This window comes from Pungitius pungitius, chromosome 3, assembly GCF_949316345.1.
Source record: "Pungitius pungitius chromosome 3, fPunPun2.1, whole genome shotgun sequence".
NCBI classification, from domain to species: Eukaryota; Metazoa; Chordata; class Actinopteri; order Perciformes; family Gasterosteidae; genus Pungitius; species Pungitius pungitius.
In genome coordinates, this window is record NC_084902.1 from 28141315 (window position 1) to 28163307 (window position 21993).

At 48.2% G+C, this 21993-nt stretch overlaps 1 protein-coding gene across 4 annotated transcripts in view; it reads right to left on the reverse strand.

Moving 5' to 3' along the window:
* Positions 1 to 715: 715 nt before the first annotated feature.
* The window catches only part of LOC119219945 (neural cell adhesion molecule 2-like), a 127936-nt gene continuing 106658 nt past the window's right edge, over positions 716 to 21993 (reverse strand). For 2 of the 4 annotated variants that reach the window (XM_037475498.2, XM_037475470.2), the window contains exons 9-17: positions 18918 to 19068; positions 17152 to 17339; positions 16802 to 16898; positions 15808 to 15981; positions 14402 to 14521; positions 13685 to 13806; positions 12415 to 12589; positions 5819 to 6026; positions 716 to 846 (exon numbers count right to left, since the gene is read on the reverse strand). In XM_037475498.2, coding sequence (XP_037331395.2) covers positions 732 to 846; positions 5819 to 6026; positions 12415 to 12589; positions 13685 to 13806; positions 14402 to 14521; positions 15808 to 15981; positions 16802 to 16898; positions 17152 to 17339; positions 18918 to 19068 — 1350 coding nt within the window. In that variant the 3' untranslated portion in view covers positions 716 to 731. Of the gene's footprint in view, positions 847 to 5335; positions 5376 to 5818; positions 6027 to 12414; positions 12590 to 13684; positions 13807 to 14401; positions 14522 to 15807; positions 15982 to 16801; positions 16899 to 17151; positions 17340 to 18917; positions 19069 to 21993 lie in introns of all 4 variants that reach the window. The other 2 variants (XM_037475489.2, XM_037475479.2) reach the window with 2 other exon arrangements.

A 21993-nucleotide genomic window follows, 5' to 3' on the forward strand; every position in this document is an offset into this window, starting at 1 on the left:
CACATCCTTTAGGGTATATTTACATAAAAGCTCTGTAAAATATTCTTTTTTTTTTCTCCCACCTATTTACAACACGTGACAAAATCAGCGAGAATAGCAATCAGACAGAATCATGAAACACTGAAAGAAATGTAACACTAAAAACAATCATGACACATATTGATTTATTTCTCTTTAGCGAAACTTTTCCCGGGTGTCCCCGTGTCCTGAGTCCTGCCGTTCACATAGCAACGATCACATGACACCACTCGGGCCTCTGGTGGCCCGTCAATACATTTTTCATTACTCAAGCTGCACACCACAGCGCACATCTGCGTGTGCATTTTCAACACATGAATAAATCATACTTATGCATACTAATGCTTGAGAAAAAACAACAATATCAAATGCTCTGCTGTCTGTGGCGTGGATGCACGTGCGCACTGTTCTGCAGGACTGTGAATCAGTTATGGACGAAAGAAAATACAATCATTGATCAAGCAGAGCCTTCCTCTGATGCCGTGTTTGTTCAGATCATGGTACATTTATCACTCGGGGTGTCTAAAAGGTTGACCCTCTGTTTTCTCCCTGTTATTTGTATTTACACACGCCTGTCACTGGGGCATTGCTATAAACAGATATGGTATTTGACTCCACTATTTTCCAGTGCTGTAGTTTCTCTGGGTTTTGGTGATCCGAATGTTCTTTTGGTGGCCAATCGACCCCCCCCCCCCCCCCCCCCCCCCCCCCCATCACTCTTTGCTGTCGTCGGCCTTTGTGTGGATGCTGTTGTCGCCGTGCACTTTGATTTCAATCGTATCCGGCTTGAGAGACTCTTTCCCATTTTCTTCCTTCAGCGGGAGCTTCCTGTGGTGAATAAGAAAGAGCGAGGGAAGAGAGAGCATAGAAAATCATTTGCGAGTTTTGACGACTGTGCCGGGGCAAGAACTTGAAGCACACGTACACGTGAACAGGCACAGACTTGGGAGCATGAAGCAGGCACATACGGAGATGCTAGGTAATTAGCACTGAAGAGTGTGTGGGCTGAAGGCTTTCCTCCATGTGGCCCTGCCAGTAATCACCTTTTAGCGCTGGAATCAGTTGTCCCCATCGGGATTAATACAGCTGGATTTAATGGAAGTGAAAAGGCAGTGGGGAGGTATGAAAGCCTCCACAGGGCTTAAAGAAACACATTATTCATGTTCGCGCCCCGCTTTGACCTGGATGGCCACGTCGAGGCACAAAAAGTCACGAGCAAACACTACTTGGGACCGTTTTGCTAGATTTTCTGGATAAAGCTAAATATTGTGCGGAAAGATCCTGGTTTGATATAGAAAAACTAAATGTTGACTTTGAGCACTGGTTGCTATCAATATATTTAAAGTCCGGTATTCTTGGGGTATTTATTTAATTCTGTAGCTCCAGACTTCCAAAAAGAGTAATTCTTTGGGGCCCAGTAGTGGTGACCCAATTGAAAATAAATATTTTTGTCCAATTTTTCTGTGCCGTGGCTTTATAAAAGTGCAGCGCTGAATCCTCCGGGTACACCTTAATACATGACGTTCAAAGCGTATTTGGCAAACACATTTTGAAGTGAGGAAGGTGATTTGTGAAGAGGCGAGCTGCAGCAGGACCCAACACGTCCTCTCTCTGTAACATTCGATTTGATTACCATAACATGTCACTATGAGAACATCCCAGCTTGGCTCATGGCTGTTGCCTTTTGAGTAGTGCCATCGCATTTTGTCAGACCGCGTCGACCTGAACAACATGACCTCAGAGCTGGAACAGCTTCCGTTTGCTCTTGAGTCACTTTCAGGAGAAAGAAAAGGAGATAAAACATCGGCGTGTTTGTAGGCACAAGCCGCCTGATTGGCTGATTCTCTCTTCCAGCCTCCAGTCATCTGCAATTTGTAACCACACTTCGCAGCTTTGTCTTAATGACAATATGAAAATCTAAGCAGGATGAATTTCAAGTGATATAACGTATGCCAGCGACGGGCTTTTTTATATAAGTAATTCTAGCTGGCAGTAATTTGACATTTAAAAATGCCTATAATTAAACAGCGGATGTGTAAAAATTGTTAAATCGTTCTGTCCTCTACATATCTGAGACATTAACGCATCTGCCGTGTCACACACAGTCAACGCCGGGGACATCTTGTGTCCTCCAGCAGTGGCAAGTGCCTTTATAACAAAGGACAGAGACAACAATGAACATCTAATAAAAATAAAAGATAGTTGCTGCACACATTCAAACTCCTGTCTGCTCCCGAGCATCTTTTGAGGAATCAATAAGCAACTGGCTTCACCTCATCACTGCCCGTGGTTGTCATTGTGTGTTTTCCTGACTCTGTCAGGAGATTTGGATCTCGAGCACAGAGAGCAGACTCAAACAGATGAGTATCAGGCCACCAGCTGACCCCTATTAGCACACTTCGGCTGAGGGCTACTCATTTCCTGGGTTCACAGGGTCGTCCCGCTTTATATTCCCAACTCCCGCCAATCATTCTGGACTTCTCGCCCCCCCTTGAACGCCGCAGCACAATGCATCGATCCGTCGGCGCCGCTTGACCTGAGGTTGTGCTCCGTCCCCTCGTTCATCCATAGAACTGAGCCCTGCATTCCAAAAGGTTCCACGTGCTCCGAAAGAGAACAATCTCAGCAGATTTAATTGAATAGCAGCAAGTACAAGATCAAGTGTAGTTGTTTCCATGAGGGGGATTCATAAATTATTTGAGGTTTGTAGAGGAGTAAACAGAATTTAAGTGTTTTATTGAAGTATTAATATGTATACAATATTGGATTTTTTGTAACACTAAATGGTGAGTGATGATGCCGGGGGGCTTCTACTGAGAGCATGAATGTAAAACAGTAAACTGTAATCAGCCGAAATATTGCATCGAGCCGGAGGAGGTTCCCCTTCAGCCGAGGAACCAACGCCATGTTTCATTAGCTTCACGCAAACCCCGATTCCACGCAGCTCCTCTCAACATATGCCTGACGCTAACGAGGAAGCACGGCTTCAGGATGCGCTTCCCGTGGCGGTGGAGTGAAGTGAACGGGGCTGTGGTCATTTTTGTTGGCAGCGTGGAAGACGCAGGTGTGGTATAGGAGGTGAGGGACAGTGCTGGTGGACAGGTAGGCAGTAGGGTGGACACGGAGGAGGGTGAAGAACAGCTCAAGGCCCCTCAAATGAAGAGAAAGAAGAAAAGGAGAAGAGACAGCTCGCAGGCTAAAAAGGTCACAAAAAGCAGAAGTGGAGCAGAGTCCTCTGACTATGGGGCTGGCAGCTGAAGGAGTTCTGGAGGCTACTCTGTGGACAGAACAAAGGGGTTCCTGCAGATCACTAAAGTTTGGAGGACTTCACCAAGTCGATCATGTCTCCCATGAGCAGTGAAGGCAAAGGAGGTCTCACAGATCGGGAGGTCTTCAGACTTCAGAAGGTCGTTGTGAAAGTTGCAGCATGCCGTGCTCCTCCGGATCCACCGCCATGAGGTCCTGGACAGACGGACACGTCTGCAGTGGACCCTCTTATCAAGCTGGAGTCAACTTGGCGGAGCGGGAGGGACCTGAGCAGGAGGACGGAGAAGCTGACGTAGAACAAGGTGAAGAAACCAACGAGGGGAGGAGGCTCCTGATCCGGTTCCAGTTTCTTATTTTGGTTTTTATAGTTGAATGTGGTCTCGGAACCACTGTTGAATGACACTGGATTTTGTTTTTTGTGTGCTTTGTGTTGAGCTAAACACAATCCCTCTTTCTCTCTCTCTGTAGATGCCAAGGACACCGCCAATGCATGAGCAATGGCGTGTGGACCAATAGAATACAGGGATTCTACACAACACATCTGTCGATCCAACAAAAAATATCACATATGTTCTGCAATACATAAGTTGCCATTCAACGACACGGCTCATATCCCGCCAGGCGCTAAAAGGGAGCGCGAGAAACGCCAGAGTGAGGCTCCGCCTGTGAAACACGGCGATCATTTTGAAAAGGTGCGATGTTCCTCCGGCAGTATGTCAGCCCTGCACGCCAGGGGTGCAGAAGTCTCACATGACTTCTGATTGGTGTCAAAAGACGGCGAGTACCAAAAGGTCTGGCTTTGTTTGTGCAGCTCTAACAACGCCATAAAACTGGGTCACAACTTTCAGCGGGCATATTCTATCGTAGCTAGCAGAAGAAAGGAGATTTAACTATAAGCTTCCCTCCTGTCTTCATACGGACGGGCCCTGAACATCCGCACACGACTATTCCACATAAAGCAAGTGTAGTTCTGCATTCCAGCCTGGGCTGAACTTGGCCCTGAGGTGCTTGGGAGGCCACACAAATCTTCTCCTACATCACTGACTGACAGGACGGGAACACCGAGGCCGGAGAGAGCGGGTCTTGAAAGTTTGCCGAAGCTTCTCAAATCTCGTCGACTCAGCACGCCCCCAATCCCCCTCACTCATCGCCGCGTGAGCTCGCCTTAATGCCGCCGAGCCTCTTCGTCCTGGAACTATTGGCCTCCTGCAGAGAATCTGAAAACTAGGAAACTGGTTGTTCTGCGGATGCAGAGATTTGCAGCGGCGTTAGAAAACAGACCCATGGGCAACAAACAACAAGTGTCTAGGCAGGAATTACTAAATGCCTCCTGGGTGCAGGGTTTTAGAGGATTGAGATAAAAGGTTGGACCTCTCCTCATTGAAGTGTAACACACATTTCTGGAGCATCACTTCAATCTTTTTTCAAAGGCTTTTTTAAGAAAATTGCAATAATTCACTGTGTGCGTGCACGCAGGGTGACGCCTGACACAAAGCCGAGCCGTCTTCATGGCGTCGGGGCGGGCAGGCGGCCACTCAACCCGACTCCAGCCCAGAGAGCTTAGTGACTCAGCAAAAGCAAACCCGCTCCTCCCCCCTTTTCCCTCCCTCCGGATCCCAGACACTGCAGCGGCCCACTGCCGGTGCCAACACAAAAATGGCAACGAACCCAACCGCGTTTTGCCTCTCACCCTCGCATTAAATGACACTCGGACTAAATGTGAAACTCTAGGGACCTTGGAATTCCACAGGGGTATTAAACTACACGCTGCCGGATGAGAGGCGTAAAAAAAGGAAACGCATGTGCCTGCTCTGACATGCGATCATGTGAGACGTTTGTGTGTCACGCCAACACTGTTACATGCAAAATGTACAACAAATCTACAGAAGTACAAACGGGAAGCATGGCACACAGAGCTGAGATTACACACATGCACCTGGTGAATGTAGACACGATGCATGCAAACCAGACTCTCCAGAAGGTCAACGCACTGCACAGACATGTATGAGGCGCGCTGATGGTAGTGAAGAAGACATATTCAAAAACATACTGTGGTTGAAAAGGTGGTTGGGCGGCTGTTGTAGGTGTACCTAAAGTAAATGGTACAGTTAAGTGTGTTTCTGAAGATCTTAAGACTCTACAGGTTTCACTGAGCTATTCATGTCTGCTTGAAATGTACAAATTCATCTTTACAGCACAGAAAATGAAAAATGTATATCGATTCATGACACCATTTGAAGAGCAATATGTAGAATTCTGTTACAAATTCAACTAATTTTATTTAAAATGAATTCTCAATGTCTGAGAAGTTTTTGAGAAAAATATTTCTGAAGCTGGATACGTCTGGATTAAAATGATTGAGAGTAAAAAGAGCAGTTTGACCCACAGGCATCCAGATACACCCACAGCAGATGCTCCCTCTGCAGGAATGAATGATCTGGTGACTGACGGACACTGAAACCCCCCCACTGCTGCAGCCGGAACCACCCCCCTATGACTCCATGTCCATGAGGAAACAGTAGGGAGCACTCACAGGTAGGCGGCCTTGCCTTCTTCCATGTCTTTGCCCTTGCCGTTGGTGGCGGTCTTCTTGCTGCACAGCGTGCGCGTGATGCACATCAGCAGGCCGCAGCGACGCAGGAAGAAGCAGCTGACGTCCACCAGCACGAGGAGCAGCAGCAGCGCTCCCAGGACCAGGCCCACCACCGCCCCCAGCCCCAGGCCGCTGAACAGGGATTCTGCTGAGGCAGTGAAACACACACACACACACACACACACACACAGGGGGGGATACAACTGTTAGCAATATCGGTCGAGGTGATGAGATGAACACTGAGGTCGGGGGTCAAATGGCGGAGCGGCGCCACGAGCTGGTAGAGAATAAATGGAATAAAAGTTTTAAGAGACTTAAGTAATGATTGAAACAGGTGGAGAAGCTTTGCAGCCTCAATGTTTAACGGCTTTGCTCTTTTGACTAAATCCAACATGTGAGCATTTTCCAAGGTGTTTTTTTCCTCCTGTATTTACCCTGCAGCCCTGCGTCTTCCCTCCCCGTCACGAGCAAGCAGGTACTGTGTGCACACTTCAGCTGTACTGTGGCACTCTGCAGCTCAAAGGCCCAGCGTCAGCATTACTGATGCCTCAACTCCGCGTCCACTGGGCGCCAAATTTATTCTGCAGCTTGCAGCACTAAGCACATTCACGCGGGAAGAAAAGTAACTAACGGAAAAGTCAAAAAGACCCCCGCCGCCCCCCTGAGAGCGGTCAGCGCCTCAAAAACCCGCGGAGCGCTCAGCTGGGTCGGGAACGAGCAGCGGGGCTCGCAATCGATGGAAAGTAAGGAGAAAACGAAGAGAAGGGGGGCCGGAGGGCCGGAGCCCTGGAGTGAGCATCCTGACAGCTGGAGGTCAAACCCTGCCACGAGTCATCAGCCAGCCAGGAGTGAGAGTAAATGACCCCCCCCCATTCAAGAAGGCTCTCATGTGGGGGTCCAGTATGCCGAGGGGAAGAAAGGAGGAGCAGACCAGAGGAGGCCGGGCACCTCAGGGTTAAAAACAGAAACCCTGATGTGTGGTTCTTCTGGGTTATTTGTTTCCCTTTGAGGCGAAAGGCAAAGCGCTTGATTGCATGACATTTGAACCGTTAAAAAAAAAAAACAGGTCAAGATGACCTCAATTTTAACCGCTTGTATGGCTCAAGCTCCGTGAACGAGGGCTCCTACATTTCCCACAATGCAGCTCAACAGTCTTTCATTTGACAGTATTGCTTTGTGATCCTCTTCACATGGAGAAGAAATTATAAGCCATAGGATGTTAATCTCACCGATAGCATTGAAGCATTTGGGTGTTTTCTATCATCATACTCAAAATGAAACAACAGCAATGAGAAATCCTTCAAATTAAACCTCAGTTTCACTTCAGCTCCACTGAGCCAAAACAACACATTTCCACACTGAAGGTTGCCACCGCGTGCCGCGAACCGAAGCGAGTCTCTGTCACTTTGTCCTCGACTGGCAGCGAGTCAACGCGGGGCGATGAAGCCAGAGAGCGAGGGGAGCTTGTGGCAAGTAGGAACTCCAATTAAAACGCCCCGCGCTCTCTGGAAGCCGTGGATACGTGATTTCAAAGCTGCAGGTTGGATCGATATCTTCCCACCGCCGCAGGCTGGTTCTGCGTCTCACCCCTGCAAAGTTCACCCCGGTTAATTTGGCCCTCGGAAGCCACAGATCCAGAGGGCGGTAAACAAGGCCGCCGCAGCGCCTCCCCAAAAAAGTGTGATCCAATCGCTCAGACACACTTCATCATCGCGGTTTACATTTCTGCATCTCATAGAGCCCTTGTCTAAATAATGGAAGTCTTACAATAATATTAGTCAGAGCTTTTGTATGATAAAAAACAGGCAATCCTGTGATAATACAGTCACTGATGTGAACATAAAAGAGCTAAAGTGTATTTACTCCAGAAAAGGATTGTATTAAAGTGTCACTTCAGCCCGACAGAGTGAGATCCATAAAACATCAGACTTTCATCCGATAAGAAGAATGACTCCGAAGGGCTCAGCAGCAGCTTGACAGTTTGGGGTTGGATGGATACGCTACGCGCCGGTTAGTCCTTCCCTGACTCAACAGCCCAGTGTGGAGATCATTTCAACAAGAACAGATTAATACTGAAATCCCATAGAGAGCCAAGAGATCAACTCCACCGTTTATTGATCAATGTGGACAAACGGGATGCTAATGTGAGCACACTGAAGGGGTTGGGGTTAGCTCCCTGGGCATTCAACTAGTCTTCTTTTAAAGAATCAGGCAGGAAATGAAAACAACGAAAACACACTTGTGAAGAAGAAGAATCCAAAGTCTCCTGTGAAGAGGGGGGGGGGGGGGGGTCGTGGAACCTTTACGACTTTGTAAAATGGATGTAGGGATCGTAAAGGGAAAGCAATCTAACGCAATGAATGCTCCAATATTGCTTTGTCTCCCTTCAGTATTGTGGCCAGGACTCAAGGAACGACGAGCAGCTCAATAAACACATGATGAACCACAGCCGAGCAGGTCTGTGGCCACGAGTCAACGTGTCAAACCCCCCGCAATCACACCGCGGAAACACGCATGGTGAAGAGACTCATTGGATTGAACTGTTTATGGATATTAAAGTCCTTCCCGTAACAGTTAACTCGTCGTCTACAACGCAGTCGTGTTTTACAGCAATCACAATATGACAGCGGAGTGAAAGTATGCTTCCATGGCAGCAGTGCACTTTACCCAATCCTCTCTGCACGGCCGCTTTTACCTTGTTTATTATATCATTATTAGTCCAATTATGAATACCTGATTGGCTTTTAAAGCGCCATAACTGTGGTTATTGTTTGAGTCCCCCTTGCCTGAGGGTGTTGTTGGATGCTACCTGCTGTCGTTTGGAACAGCGAGTGCAGGGTTTTGCCGCGAAGGCTTCAATTAAAAGATTCCTTCAAGGAGGATTCGGGTGTGACAGCACAACATTGGCCTCAATTCATCCGCTGCATCGTGGCCAAAAAGGTGAAACGTGCCACTCGGGGAATTGTTTCTCCTAAACCGGCGACTCGGTGTGATAGAGTGACTCAATATGGCTGGACTGAGGATGTGTTTACCCATTCCCTTCATCCCCCTGGAAGACAAGGAGGAATCCGCTCTCTCATCACCAGCGTTTCCCTCGACGCCCTCTTGGAAATAACCAATTTCTTCTGTGGGACTTTTCACCAGCCCCTCCCCGCTCTATTAACCCTTTCCGCTGACGCTTACTGATTACTTGTTGATATATGGGCCCATTAGCGGCTCCACTCAGGCGCCCGGTGGTGGTCCGACGGCACACATCTCACTTTGACGGGACGGACTCATCAGAGGAGGGGAGGCGGCCTTTCGATTAATGACGAGCCCGGCGGCCGCCCATCGATCGGGGAGGCGGCGCCCGCTAATCCGTCGTGGGGGGGGGGGTAAACAGAAGCGTCCGCGGACGCCAGTGAGGATTCTTCCTAAGTGCCTCGGGGTGTTGAAGGGAAAGTTAGTTTGAGGAGGCCCTCAGAGGGTCAAACATAATCATTTCCATGACGGAAGCCTTGATGTGACTCGAGTGCACTCAAAGAGTAAAAACCATGGAAAGATACTGTTGATAAATATGCACGTACTTAAAGAAATCATCCTGGAAAAGGACTTCAAAGAACTACGGACCACACTTCTGTAATTGCAAAGTTTAAAACCTATTTCAGGAGGAATTAAATGGGCTCTACCTTGAACGTTGTAGCTGAAATTCAACACACTAAACACCACTCGACCAGTGCTACGTGAGCCCAACACACGTCAGATGCTCCAGATGATCACCAGATTTTAGTGATCAAACCAATGACAGAACATGAGAAAGAAACTCTCTTCTTTTTCTCTCACAATGTGGAGACGAGAAGAGCCGGCAGCAGGGAGAAGCCATTTGAAAAGTCTTCTCCTCCCTGACGCTGTTGCTCGGGCGGTGCTCCTGACGGTGCTCTCTCTGAGCCGCTTGCTGCAGTTATTGACACACACACACACACACACACACACAGCTTCTTCGGTGGAAGCTGAGTTGCAACTATGTCATTTTCGGTGTTGTTTTTGTGAGAAACCTCGTAGAGCCAAAAGCTCATTTCCGCTTGAAAGTGTTTCCCTCCGATGCTCATGTGGGTTTGTGGTGACAGCTTGAGTTATTCATCTTAGGGACAGAAAGCCTTGGCTCGTGTCTATTAATGCTGCACATTTGTTCAGCTGCAGCGTTCTGAGCAGCAGTGGTGCTGGAACCGCTAACCAAAAGCAGTGCTTCCCTGTGGATTCATGAGAGCAAAGATTGCTGGACTCACTGAGCATCCTTTTACTCTTTATTGCATTTCTAACTTCTAAATATATTTTCCTTTCTGAAGGTGTGGATATCAGATACTTGATTGACACCTGCAGCTAGTGGAAATAACATCAACATATCAAAAGGTTTGCAACCCAGAGAGCCTGGGCAGTGGAGGAGTGTGGTGTAAATACTGTGAACAGCTTTTTCATTACACTGCTATAAAAACAATAATGACGATAACTCCAGAAACAAGGAGGGCAAGGATTAATCTAATGGGCGGCGGTAAAACAACTCGCTTTCCACTTGATTTGCAGCCATTAATTCCAGGAATAGTTCTACTCTTTTGCATTATTTCATCAAGTGAACTTATTGCAACTAAATCTATGACGTCTGTTGAAATGAAGGATGTTTACTGCGCTCGACTGCAAGGAAAGGAGGGAGCCAAGAAACATACGGCGGGCCAAAACAAGACTAATCCCGAGCAGCACCGTGATCATCATCAGAAGATCCTGCTACATCCCATCATACTGTACGTGTTGGGACAACTCTAAAGTGACAATATGTTAGATACAGGATGTATAATTGGACGGATACAGATTTATATTCATGCACCAGTGCCTCATTAGTGACACAAAGCACAATTCATCTTCCACTGCTGCCATTCAATAGGTCGATGGTTGCCATGGATACAGACATCGTCCTGCTTCAAGAGGTGGTTATTTAATCCAGTCATTCTTTACTTCATTTTTCAGAACAATTTAAGACACAAAGCTGATATAAAATGATGGATAAACTACCCGGTCAAAGCCAACCGTAAATCCCTGTGTTGTCGCTCCCAGTTCATCCCTTACTGGTTCTTTGTCCCAACAGTCCAGTGTCTCTAAACACAACAGGCCTCAAGCTCAGCGCTGTCCTGCGACGATGTCCTCAAAAGTCCTGAACACGAAACACTGAAGCCTTCCAATCATTTAAATACAGAGGTCAATATAGCTCAGTTCTAACAGCTGTTAGGAAGGTTGAGAACATTGTTTAGTGGCGAAGCTCCTTTTGGATCCGAATGGTGTCTTGGTGACAATGTTGTTCACCAGAAGAATAAGTCTCTTCATCAACTAGTCGGAGCGATGCAAAAGACACAGCGGTGTGATGGGAGAGGGACAGAGCTGTGATTTAGGGGGTGAAAAGAAAACTTTGATTTGAAATGGGGGGGAAAAAGGCACAGAGGAAGGAGAGTAAATTGAAGAGGAACCAAGGGCGGCGCCGCAATCGATGGCATTTCTCTTGTGGTGAGCAGAGGCGGAGGAAGGTTATCCAGCCTGCTGCAAAGTAAAATAGGACGGAGGAAAAAAAGAGACGTGCAATTTCAATAGTCTGCAGATGCATAACAGGGAGAGAGAATTGAAGAGATAAATTGTGCAGTGAGAGACAGACGGCGCCTACGTGGTGTGGACATATTTTCTGTGACGAGCAAAAAATAAAAAATACAGGTTTCTTTTATTGAGTTTACGTTGCATAAGAGGATAAAGGAAAGCCAGGCGCTGAATTGCAATCGGGACACATCTCACAGGTAACGTTGTGGATTTCGTCCTCAACCATTTTGATTCAGTGGAGCGGTGAATGTGAGCGATTCTTTCTCTGTTTGGCCTGCTTGATGTTTCATGGTCGTTTTAATGAAGATGCTGTGAACATAAAGCACCCGTGTCAAAGTGTGAACTGCTCTGGCGTCGGTTTGGCAAACGAGGAGGAGACCGACAGATGAGTGTGGACAAAGTCAGAGGAAAGGAGCTGAAAATGACGGCCCGACTGATTCAACATCCCTCCGCTGGCCTCACGACCAAAAAGCGCCGATTTGGGGGGATAAACTATGTCCCTCCCTTTTGTCCTCCCCCTTTCCCGCGATGCCCCGTTGTTCCTTAACATCACGTGTGTGTGTGTGTGTGTGTCTGTGTGGTGGCTAGCAGGGTTGCACACCGCATGAAACACTTCACCCTGGTCCCTCGGATACAAACGGCACTCAGCAATCACAGAGGGAGAAAGCCGTTTGAGAAGAGGCCCGGATTTCTCCACCCACGGCAGCCTCCACGTGTCCCCGTGTAAACAAGGCTTTATCTCCACTGGTTTTGTTATCGCGAGAAAGCGGCCCCCAACAACCCACCGCTTAACCCTACGCCTCACAAACCTCTTCCGGGGGGCTTTCCAAAGGCTTCAGATAGCAGCCAGCGGGGGGGCACGTGGAGGGACAGTCGATGGAGGCAAATGACAAGTCGGCGTTGGCTGTTCATCACGCTTTTACCTGTAATGTCTGGTTTCTGGGGCATGAAGAACTGATAGAAGGTGGGCTCCGACAGGCCCTTGACGTTGCGCGCTGTGATTTCCACTTCGTATCTCGTGTTCCACTGCAGCGGCTGCAGCATCGCAAAATCGTTGGCTCCCGGCACCAGCTTGGTCATCCACTGTTCCTCTTTATCCTGAGAGGAGAGGAAAAAATGTTTGTTACCCCTGAATGATTTACCACTTTTATCAATGCTCCTATTCCATTTTTTGTGCGGCGAGGATCAAAGGAGAGCATAGGAGGTGTTTGATTGACTGAACGACCCGTGTTTTTAGTTCTGGCGTTTGGGGGAGTTACGTCAAGGGTGTTGGAACGCCCACACGCATGCACGTGCATGTTTTTTTTCCCATCGAATTCGCCGATCCCCTTCTGTTCCTTTGTGGCTTCAGCCTTTTCCCTCCCTCCACGCTCCCCTTCCTTTGCCTCCTTCCTTCCTCCTGCTCATATTGTCGAGACACGGATTGCAAACAAAGGACTGAAAACACTGAAGGGTGCTCCCGAAAGCCACATTGTGCGTACCATTCTTGCCTTTTTGGCATCATTTCCTCCCTGCGCTGGAGGACGCAGGAGGCATGAATGTATGTTTCCATCTGTCTGAATTGTGAGGTGACTGATGAGTTTGTGGTTGTGTGTGTGTGTGTGTGTGTGTGTGTGCGTATTCCAGTCGGATCTGCATGCTCGGCCCTGCGTGCGTGCGATTACTGGGGTGTGAAGCGCTGGCTGCCCGTTCGGCCATCAAAAGCCTCGCTGAGACCTCCTGACCCTCTTAGAGACCTCCTGAGCCGTTTCCTTCCTCAATGAGATGGACAAGCGCCTGCTTGGACGCATCAAATCCACTTAGTCCTGTGGAGAGTTTTTGTGCCAGTGCCATCAATTCAGCTCCAGTCGCTCGCCTTATCTGTATGTTTAAGCCGCTTTTTCCTCTTTTTACACAGAAAATTCTGAAATGCACGAGTGAACTCTGACAGCTTGTGTGTACTGTTTTAAAGGGTGGATTAAAAGTGGCACAAGGACATAAACATTTTGATTCTCAGGCCAAGTGGATTTCTGTCATCGCTGTTGTGTCAAACACAAACGGAAAAAGCTCATTTACTGTTGTTTGATGGTCCTCATCTTGTCAACGGGATTGTGGACAACCTGTGGACGTCTCCACCTGTGGACGTCTCCACCTGTGGACGTCTCCACCTGTGGACGTCTGAGGTGTTTGAAGACTTGACAGAGAAACACTCACAGTCTTGTACTTGACAATGTACTCCACGATGGGCATCCCCCCGTCGTCCTGCTTGACCAGCCCCAGCCTGTAGGCCTTGCCCATCCCTCTCTGCCCGTGGACCGCCGGCGGGCTCGGCTCTCCTGCGAGGGGGGGGTCGGGGGGGGAGATACAACACGAAACAATAGGCCTTTTTGTGCGTGTTTGTGTTTGTTTGTGTGCATTCCCAAGGAGCAGGTGGCCATGTGAGATACGAGATAAACATGCAGTGTGAGGAGAGCAAAGGTTTTAAGGCTGAATTTAATTCACATTGCGAGGTAACTATTATTCACTGTATACTGCTAATTGGCTCTTCCTTACATTACTCAGTAGCTGCTGTATAATATAAACTGCACAAACACTTTCATGTGGCCCAGATTTACCGCCAACCTGCTGTTCCAGAATGCCAGAATAATTTAACTGCTCATCATAAAACACCTTGAGTATTTCATTGTTATGGTTAAACTTTTACATCAAACACAAAGATCTTTCTCATATTAAGCTATTTCTACAGCTATATATTATATTTACAACATGCGACATCGGGCTGATAATGAGCATTTGCGAAATGCTGCCATGTGCCCACACTCAACAACAAACCCAGGTTAAATGCTGTAAAGCCATGGTAGAAATGATTAGGACCCCTCTCGGGTGACATGGCAGCAAGTCCAGAAGCTCTGGTTGGGACACGGGACTCACGGATGGGGATAGTCTGGAAGCTCTCCTTGTGGCTGAACTCTCCTTGACCCTTCCCGTTGACAGCCGCCACTCGAACCTCGTACGTCGTGTTGGGCTCCAGCCCCGTCAGCACCACGGTCGCTGCAGGGAGACACGGATCGAGAAGAAGCAGAACCATCACGATCCGCCCCACAACGCACAGAGAAAGGAGCTGGTCTCCCACTTTAATGTGGGTCAATAACCCCAAAAGTGCCCATTTAATAGGAAAACAAACATTATAGCATCAACAATAATTGCAGTTGTTCTGTTATTGAAGGTGAGGCCCTGTCCAAGGTGCTGAAACAGACTGAAGAAGCTGTGGGTCCTTAAATATAAATAAATATGTGCCATTGGTTGTTTAAAAGTAAAAACGATGCATATTGAAGACATATCTGTCATTTGCTTTTAACTGAATACAGAGAAGAAAATAGAGATTATTTAATGTGTTTTAATGCCACACAGAATTTATAGTGTAAACACTATATAGTTTTAATTAGTAACAGATTGTGCTGATGTTTTAACGATAAGTTTTAATAGACAATAATTCAAAGGATAGATGGATAGATAGACAGCACATTGTTATAAAGGCAATACCAGCTATAGCAGCAGTAAAACCGCTTATTGTATTCACAATGGTTATTGAAGGAAGTGGGAATACTCTGCTTTGCACCAGATTACAGATCCCTTATTAAAATTCTACAGCCACTAGAGTCTATTTAAACAACCTTCCCTCCTCGGCACGGCAGCAGAGAGCCGGCAGTTTAATGAGCTGGAGGAAAACTTGTTGTTTTTGTCAGTCTGCACAAATTAAACACTTGAATGTTAATAGGTGCTTTTGCTGTTCTTTAGTCCTGGAACTGAAAACAAATTCTGCAATTTGCAGCGGCGCTAGGTTACTAACCAGGCTATAAGCAGACGTTTCAATTTGGGCAAAAGCATTGAAAGAAAACAAGTCCAGGCATCTCATTAAATTGTGTAATGATCTTCTGCTGAGGACATCTGAAGTGGCTTCTAAGATTATAAGATATCACTTACTGCTTTGAAAGTAGTCAAAACTCCTTCTTCTCCCTTTTTTTTACTGTTGAAGTGCTACCTGTGGTTTAGCACTCGCCTCGCTGCATCTACACGTTGTAAATGACTCTGAAATCAGGGATATCAGTGAAAAGCTCTTCAGGCTCGTCTGTCCTGCTTATCACACGTCCTCCTCTACCTTCCAGCCATCCATCCGACCAGCCTTCACCTCATGGTGTACCACTCCCGCGACCGCTGGCTGGGAAATCAATTTCCTGGCACCCTCCCCATGAGGCGTTCAAGGTCCACCCGAATGCTGAGTGGAGCTGTTCCACTGTGTGACACAACCCTGAACACAACACATGACCCCCGCTCACTCTGGACGCTGTGGGACCTGACGTCCCTCCATTCCTGGGAGCCGGCCTCCTTGTACTGGACCAGGTAGTAGCTGATGGGCACGCCGCCGTGCGAGTCGGGCTTCATGAAGGTGACGGTCGCCAGGCGCTGGGAAACGGCTGAGAGGCGCACCGAGTACGGATTTGATGGCACATCTGAGGAATGAGACACAGCGACGAAGGCCTTTGAATTATTTCTGTTTTAGAAGCTTCTGCTTCTTTGAGAGATGTTTATTTTAAACCACACATACCGAATAATAACAATACATGCATTTTCTAACTGAGGATGAAGGCACTTTGAAGGCTGCACTCTGAGCCTTCTGTGTGTTACACTCCAAATCACGCCAAATATAGACATTGTTATGTAATACCTGTAAGGTGTGTGGACTTATTGTTAGCTGCACAACAACTTTTTTCTTATTTTATCAATTTAAACGCATCACTGCAGAGATGTCTAGTGTTTTTTTTACTAAAGTTTTAGGTTTAAAGAAGTGACGATACACTGGAGATTACCCATTTAAACTTTTCCAACTACGTTAGTGTGTGTGTTTACTTCCCTGCGTGTAGCTACTCCTGGGAGCCTCCTGAAACTTTCACATTGTATCCTGCATGGCTCCATATTAGGTCAGCCGTTTTTGCTCACTACTTTTCTCCTTAGCGAGAGCAATTCAATCTGCACTAAAGATAATTGGACCGCGCTACCGTAAATTAGGGGGTACTTCAGTAAAGAGCCTCGGGTACGGTAAATCAGCTGGCACTATTTCAGATTAGGCGGAATTGAAGTTGGGAGTATTCGTGGAATTGATCATCCTGAGGATTTGCAAATAACGCTATTAACGTTAGCAGAGAGGTAGAGGGTTACAGAGTGGTCAAACGGTTCAAGAGGAGTGTGGGCTCCTCCAACCACACACACACACACACACATTCTGGAGTTCTAATGAAGCCTGCGACCTCGGTACGTTATGGTCACACTCACCCGCCTGGGCCAGGATGAACTCCTGGTACCGAACCCCGATGTTGTTCCTGGCCGTGCAGTTGTAGCGTCCAAAGTCCCTGTCGGACATCGGAGTCACCTGGGACCAGGAGAAAGACATTCTTCTTCTATACAGTATTTGGATCGCTTTACAAAGACGGGCAGAGATGACTTTAGCTCCTGCTGAGTTTTGGCAGAAGGCCGAATCACAGGCAGCCTTTTCTCAGCACCTCTGAAATGCTTCGGTTTATTCACAGTTTGTCTTTGTTTTGTTTTTCCTCCAGCCAACACTGCGACTAAATCTGCATTCTGGCACCACGAGGTTGCTCTCACCGCTCTCCACGTGTACCCACCTCCAGCACGGACTTGCCGTCTGCACTGTGCACACGCGTGTTGGCGGTGCCCTCCGCAGAGATGGTGAGGCGCTCTCTCCTCCACAGCATGGTGGCCGGAGGGTTGGACAGGACGTCGCAGCTTATGTTCACGGGATTCCCCTCCCACGAGTAATGGATGGTGTGGTTGTTCAGGAACTTTGGTGTATCTGTCCCAAGAAACACAGGCATTCGTCACCAACACTGGCCTTGTTGATGAGGTAAATACGCGCTAAACCATTGCAGACATTTGATAAGAGAGCAATTGCTGCTGTGCCAGGAATGTGTGGCGGCCAATTAAAAAACTCAAATCAAAAGGTGACGCTGTGCTGCATGATCAAAGGCGTAAAGCGACTTGCTGGGGCTTAACCCGAGATTTCCTCAAAGAGCAAAGAAAAAAGCGCTTCACGTACACTTCTCAAACTCCCCGTGCAATGTAAAAAGAAAAAAAAGACTTAATTGAAGCCACCGCATGCTGGAGGGGGCATCTCCGTCATGATCATTTCTCCAAACAAAAAAAAAAGAAAAAAGGATGCAAGCTGAAGCTCATTTGCCCAAGCAAATAGGGAGAGCAGTAATGGACCATTGCGGTGGCGGGCTGTCGTGCGGATTCCTTTTGGCCCAGTCGGCTCAATAGGAGAAGCATTATGGTTGTTGTACGCTCGCTTGCAGGATTCCATTAAGGAGATTGATGCGTGGCTCCCTGTCACAGCCCAGGACGCGTTATCCCCCTGCAGCCCGCAGCGACTTAGTAAATGAGTTCATTAGCTGGCTCGGCCTCGCCACACTCCCAGCCGCCCCGTCTGCAGAGAGGGAGCCGTGCGCGCTCCTCCCCGCGGCGACGTCACGAGACGACTTCCAGAAATGTCAACTTTTTGACAGCTGTACAAAACGAGGAATCCGCGAACCCTGAAGTCGAGAAAATTGTTTTTCCGAATGCGGTATTTATTCCTTTTAAGAGAGTTGGCCGCCTCTCTACCGGTTTGTCTGCCCCCTCCCTTGTTGTTCCTCTGAGCTTCGAGGTGGAAATAATGCCGCTTCAAAAAAAAAAAAAAGCACTTTCCATTGGTGTCCTTCAGGCAACAGAGCCGCTCGCATAATGAACCTAATAATTCCGAGGCCGAAATGAAGATCTTCTCTTCAGAGCTCATTTGGCAGGGGACAGCCCGCCCCAAACAACCAGCGCTGAGGAATGGGGAAGTCTGGGAGCATCGGGGGGGCACGATATCGTCTCACTTCTTAACCCCTTCACGTGCGCGTTATTTATGTTCATACAACGATCTTCGGAAAGAAAAACCGCCTCCACGTGAAAATGATGATTAGAAATCACAACTGCTGAACTTTTGAACTCCAAACAAGACTTGGGGGGGGAGCACGTTTCGCTGCTCACATGTGTGTAAGCGTTTCATATTCACATTAGGCGTGCGGTAGCAGTGATGGAAATGCAGTGTGGAGGAGTTGGGTTGGTTATGTCAAACCACCGGGGCCCCAAAAGTTCCAGTCTAATTTATTTTGCCCAAAGACAACGATACATTGCTAATTGCTGAGGATTCCAACCTCGAACTAAATAATCAGCACTGATATCTACTCGCTGAATTTAGAAATGTTATTCAATGTACTGTAACCAAATGCTGCAATTTTATCCCTCTATCAAGTAATACATAAAATAGTTTATTTTAAATGATGTGTGAGCCTCCTCAGAGGTGGCGGTCTAATTAGCAGCAGTAGATGGAAACACTCATACTCACACTCAATGTCCAGGAACATGCTCTTCTTATGACCTCCAATCCTGCTCAGGGCCTCGCAGTCGAATCGACCCAGGTCCGTGAGCCTCACGCCGCTGATGGTCAGCACCGACTTGCCGTGGCGGCCGCGGACGTCGAAGCGTCCGTCCCGACTCTGGGGACGCAAACACACACCCGTTTTACGCCGTGCCGTCGCCCCGCGCTCCTCGGATCGCCTGCCAGGCCTCCTCACTGTGTGGTGTGGACAAAGACTAGAGATAATTGTCCTCCACATTCCTATAATTTCCACACGTTATTGCCCGTAATAAGTGGTTTGGTTTGATGGACAAAACACGTTTGAAGCGCAATGGGGAGAAGCTAATCAGACAAAAGATTATAGTTATTATGTATGAGACAATTTATTTTGCGGTAGCGTAATAGCCACGGATGTACAATGCAGGATTGAGATATGAAGACACAAAGCAAACTCCACTCCAGTCTCATGCACAAAGTTCCCCGTCCGACTGGAAGCGACCACATGACCTGTTCGGACCCCCCCCTGGCAGACAACCCTCCCTGGTCACACAATGTCGGGGTTAATGCAATAAACTGTCGATTTATTACAAGGTCATTACATCTGTATGAAGACAGATGGTATCAATTTGAAGCAACGGGTCAATTACAGCAGACGAGGCTATCATTCTAGTAATCGACATCCACCCTGATGGGAGAAAAGCGCCCGTGTTGCAGACACTAGACGGCTGCAGCCTCCAGACTGTTACCTAACAGATCACCTTCGTCACCCCTGGAAACGCCGTTTCTGAGGCCCCGCCCACATTTAATAAGACCCCTGCGTCAGGGGTTAGCAGTTTCATGAATCCCTATTTGGTCGCTATTCACGTGGAGCGGCCTGTGTGGAGCAAAAGCGCTGCATCAGGGTTATTTCAGTGATTCACATCACGCACATGGTGACCCAAAAGGCATTTGTTTGCCCCAGCGTTTCTTCTTCGATTTATAAGTATATATATATCGAATAAAGAAGTCGTCTTGGATGTCTCTGCTTCGCAGACGAGGGAAGCGGCGTGAATAGGAAACAGAGTTTTGACCGAGTTCTTCTTCTTATTCACAGAGTCTGAGAGCACCGCCCCCACACGGTGCGTGGCATACATTAAGGTGGCAATCTGTCCTCGGCTGTATCAGCGCCGGCTGCAACAGATCTCGTTTCGCTAAGTGGACCAGCTTGGATAATCTGAGACAATCATGCTCAGGACTAGTGACTAAAAAACATCCACTTTTCACACACTGTTAGACTTGAATCAGTCTATTTAAGTCAACTTTGATAAACAACTTGAATTGAGTAAAATAGGACAGATGTTTAAGGCCTAAAAAATAATGCAGGATTGCCATCAAATTAGTATTCAGAATTTCCTCTTAATGAAGTTAATTCAGAAGGTTGATACTCAAGATGGATTTTTTCCATTTGAGTATTTGGTGGTAAAGAGTGTGCACATTCTGCACTCCTCCATAGATTTACACAGTAGATCCATGCACATCCAGAACCTTCTAGCGCCCCCAACCCCCCCCTGGCCCTCCGCTCATTCTCATTATGTGTCTCATCCTCAGAGGCCCCCGTCTTCTGTATCACACTCTTTATGTGAGGTGGAGCGGCTTCCCCAGGCCCGGTTCTGGTCTCTCTGCTGCACACTGGCTCGCTTGCCTCGGCAGCGGGGGGGTCAACGGGATCAGGGGGAGAGAGTGCGCGCTGAATAGAAATGTGCCTATGAAGAGAGGAGGAAGAGGAGGTGGAAGAGAGGAAATCTTCCAAGAGGGAGCTTCTGAAATTACTCGCTAACTCCCCCCCCTCCTTACAACTGACAGGGTCTGTGGAGAGACAAACTCAGCCCCTGAAGCGCAGCCTGTTTGATATGCAGCTCAGTCGAACCACGAGGCAGGCGGCCAGACGTGAACACAACGGAGACTCACACACACACACACACACACACACACACAGCGGCATGTATCTGCCACTGCGTGCTTGCGCACACACTGTAAACACTGTACGCAGTGAGCGGTGAAAGGCAAACACAACGTGGAAGTTGAGGGAAAAGAGGAGCGGGAGGAGATGAGAGGACGTGGCAAACGAAGCCATCTGATCCACGAGAACTAGACAAGAAGCAGAGCTGGATCCGGGATGCCCTCTCACATGAGCTTTGTTCCTGCGTTATTTCCGTCTAAATGCTGGAGGATTTTCCAATATTACAAAGGTCAGCTGCAAATGTCAGCGACGATGGAAACACTAATTCTCGCAAGCACTGCGTATTCAAACAGTCGGGAGCCGCAGCGGAACGCGAGGGCCGCGTCCCCTCATCCCCGGGACAGCAGGACGACATTTAATGGCGCCTGGAGGAGCGACGAGGGGCGGAGACAGCGAGTTGGGGTGGGGTGGGGTGGAGCGTGGATGGGGTCCTCGCCCGGACCCCATCCACGACTCGACCGGGCTTCGGTTCCTGCTGCTCCGGGGGGGGGAAGAGGTCCAATGTCCAACTGCAAGCTCGACTTCTCAAAGGGACCCAATAAAAGCAAAGGCACTTCAAAGTGTTTCTGCCACTTCTACGAGAGGAATGTGTGATCCTGAAGGAAACGCGAGCAGCTCTTCAGCTCCGGGACGTCTGAACGAAGAGAACCGAGGCGTGAAACAACACCCCGACTCAAAGCTGTCCTCGGCTCATAATTAGATTCCGCGAACTGGATCCCATTGTGTTCTACTACCGAGGGTCAAGGTGCAATGAATGAGAAACATTATGCAGGCAGTCAAACTGAGCCGTTTGAAGCGGAGCGCCTCCCACCAGGAGAGGAGTGTGTGCAGACTGCATATGCAGATTAGGGAGCAAATTGAGAGAGGAACATCCCGCCTTGGACCTGCGCGACAGCGGCCATCCATCACGCCTCGCGCCGCCCCAGCCGCGTGTGTCTGTGCGTATGTTGAGGTGTTTTGCTTCGCACTACGCATTTCCATAATTGCATTTGCTTCGGGAGGAGAAGCACTTACTCTCATTTTCGGGCTGTGATTTATCCACGCGAGCGACGCGAGCCAATGCAC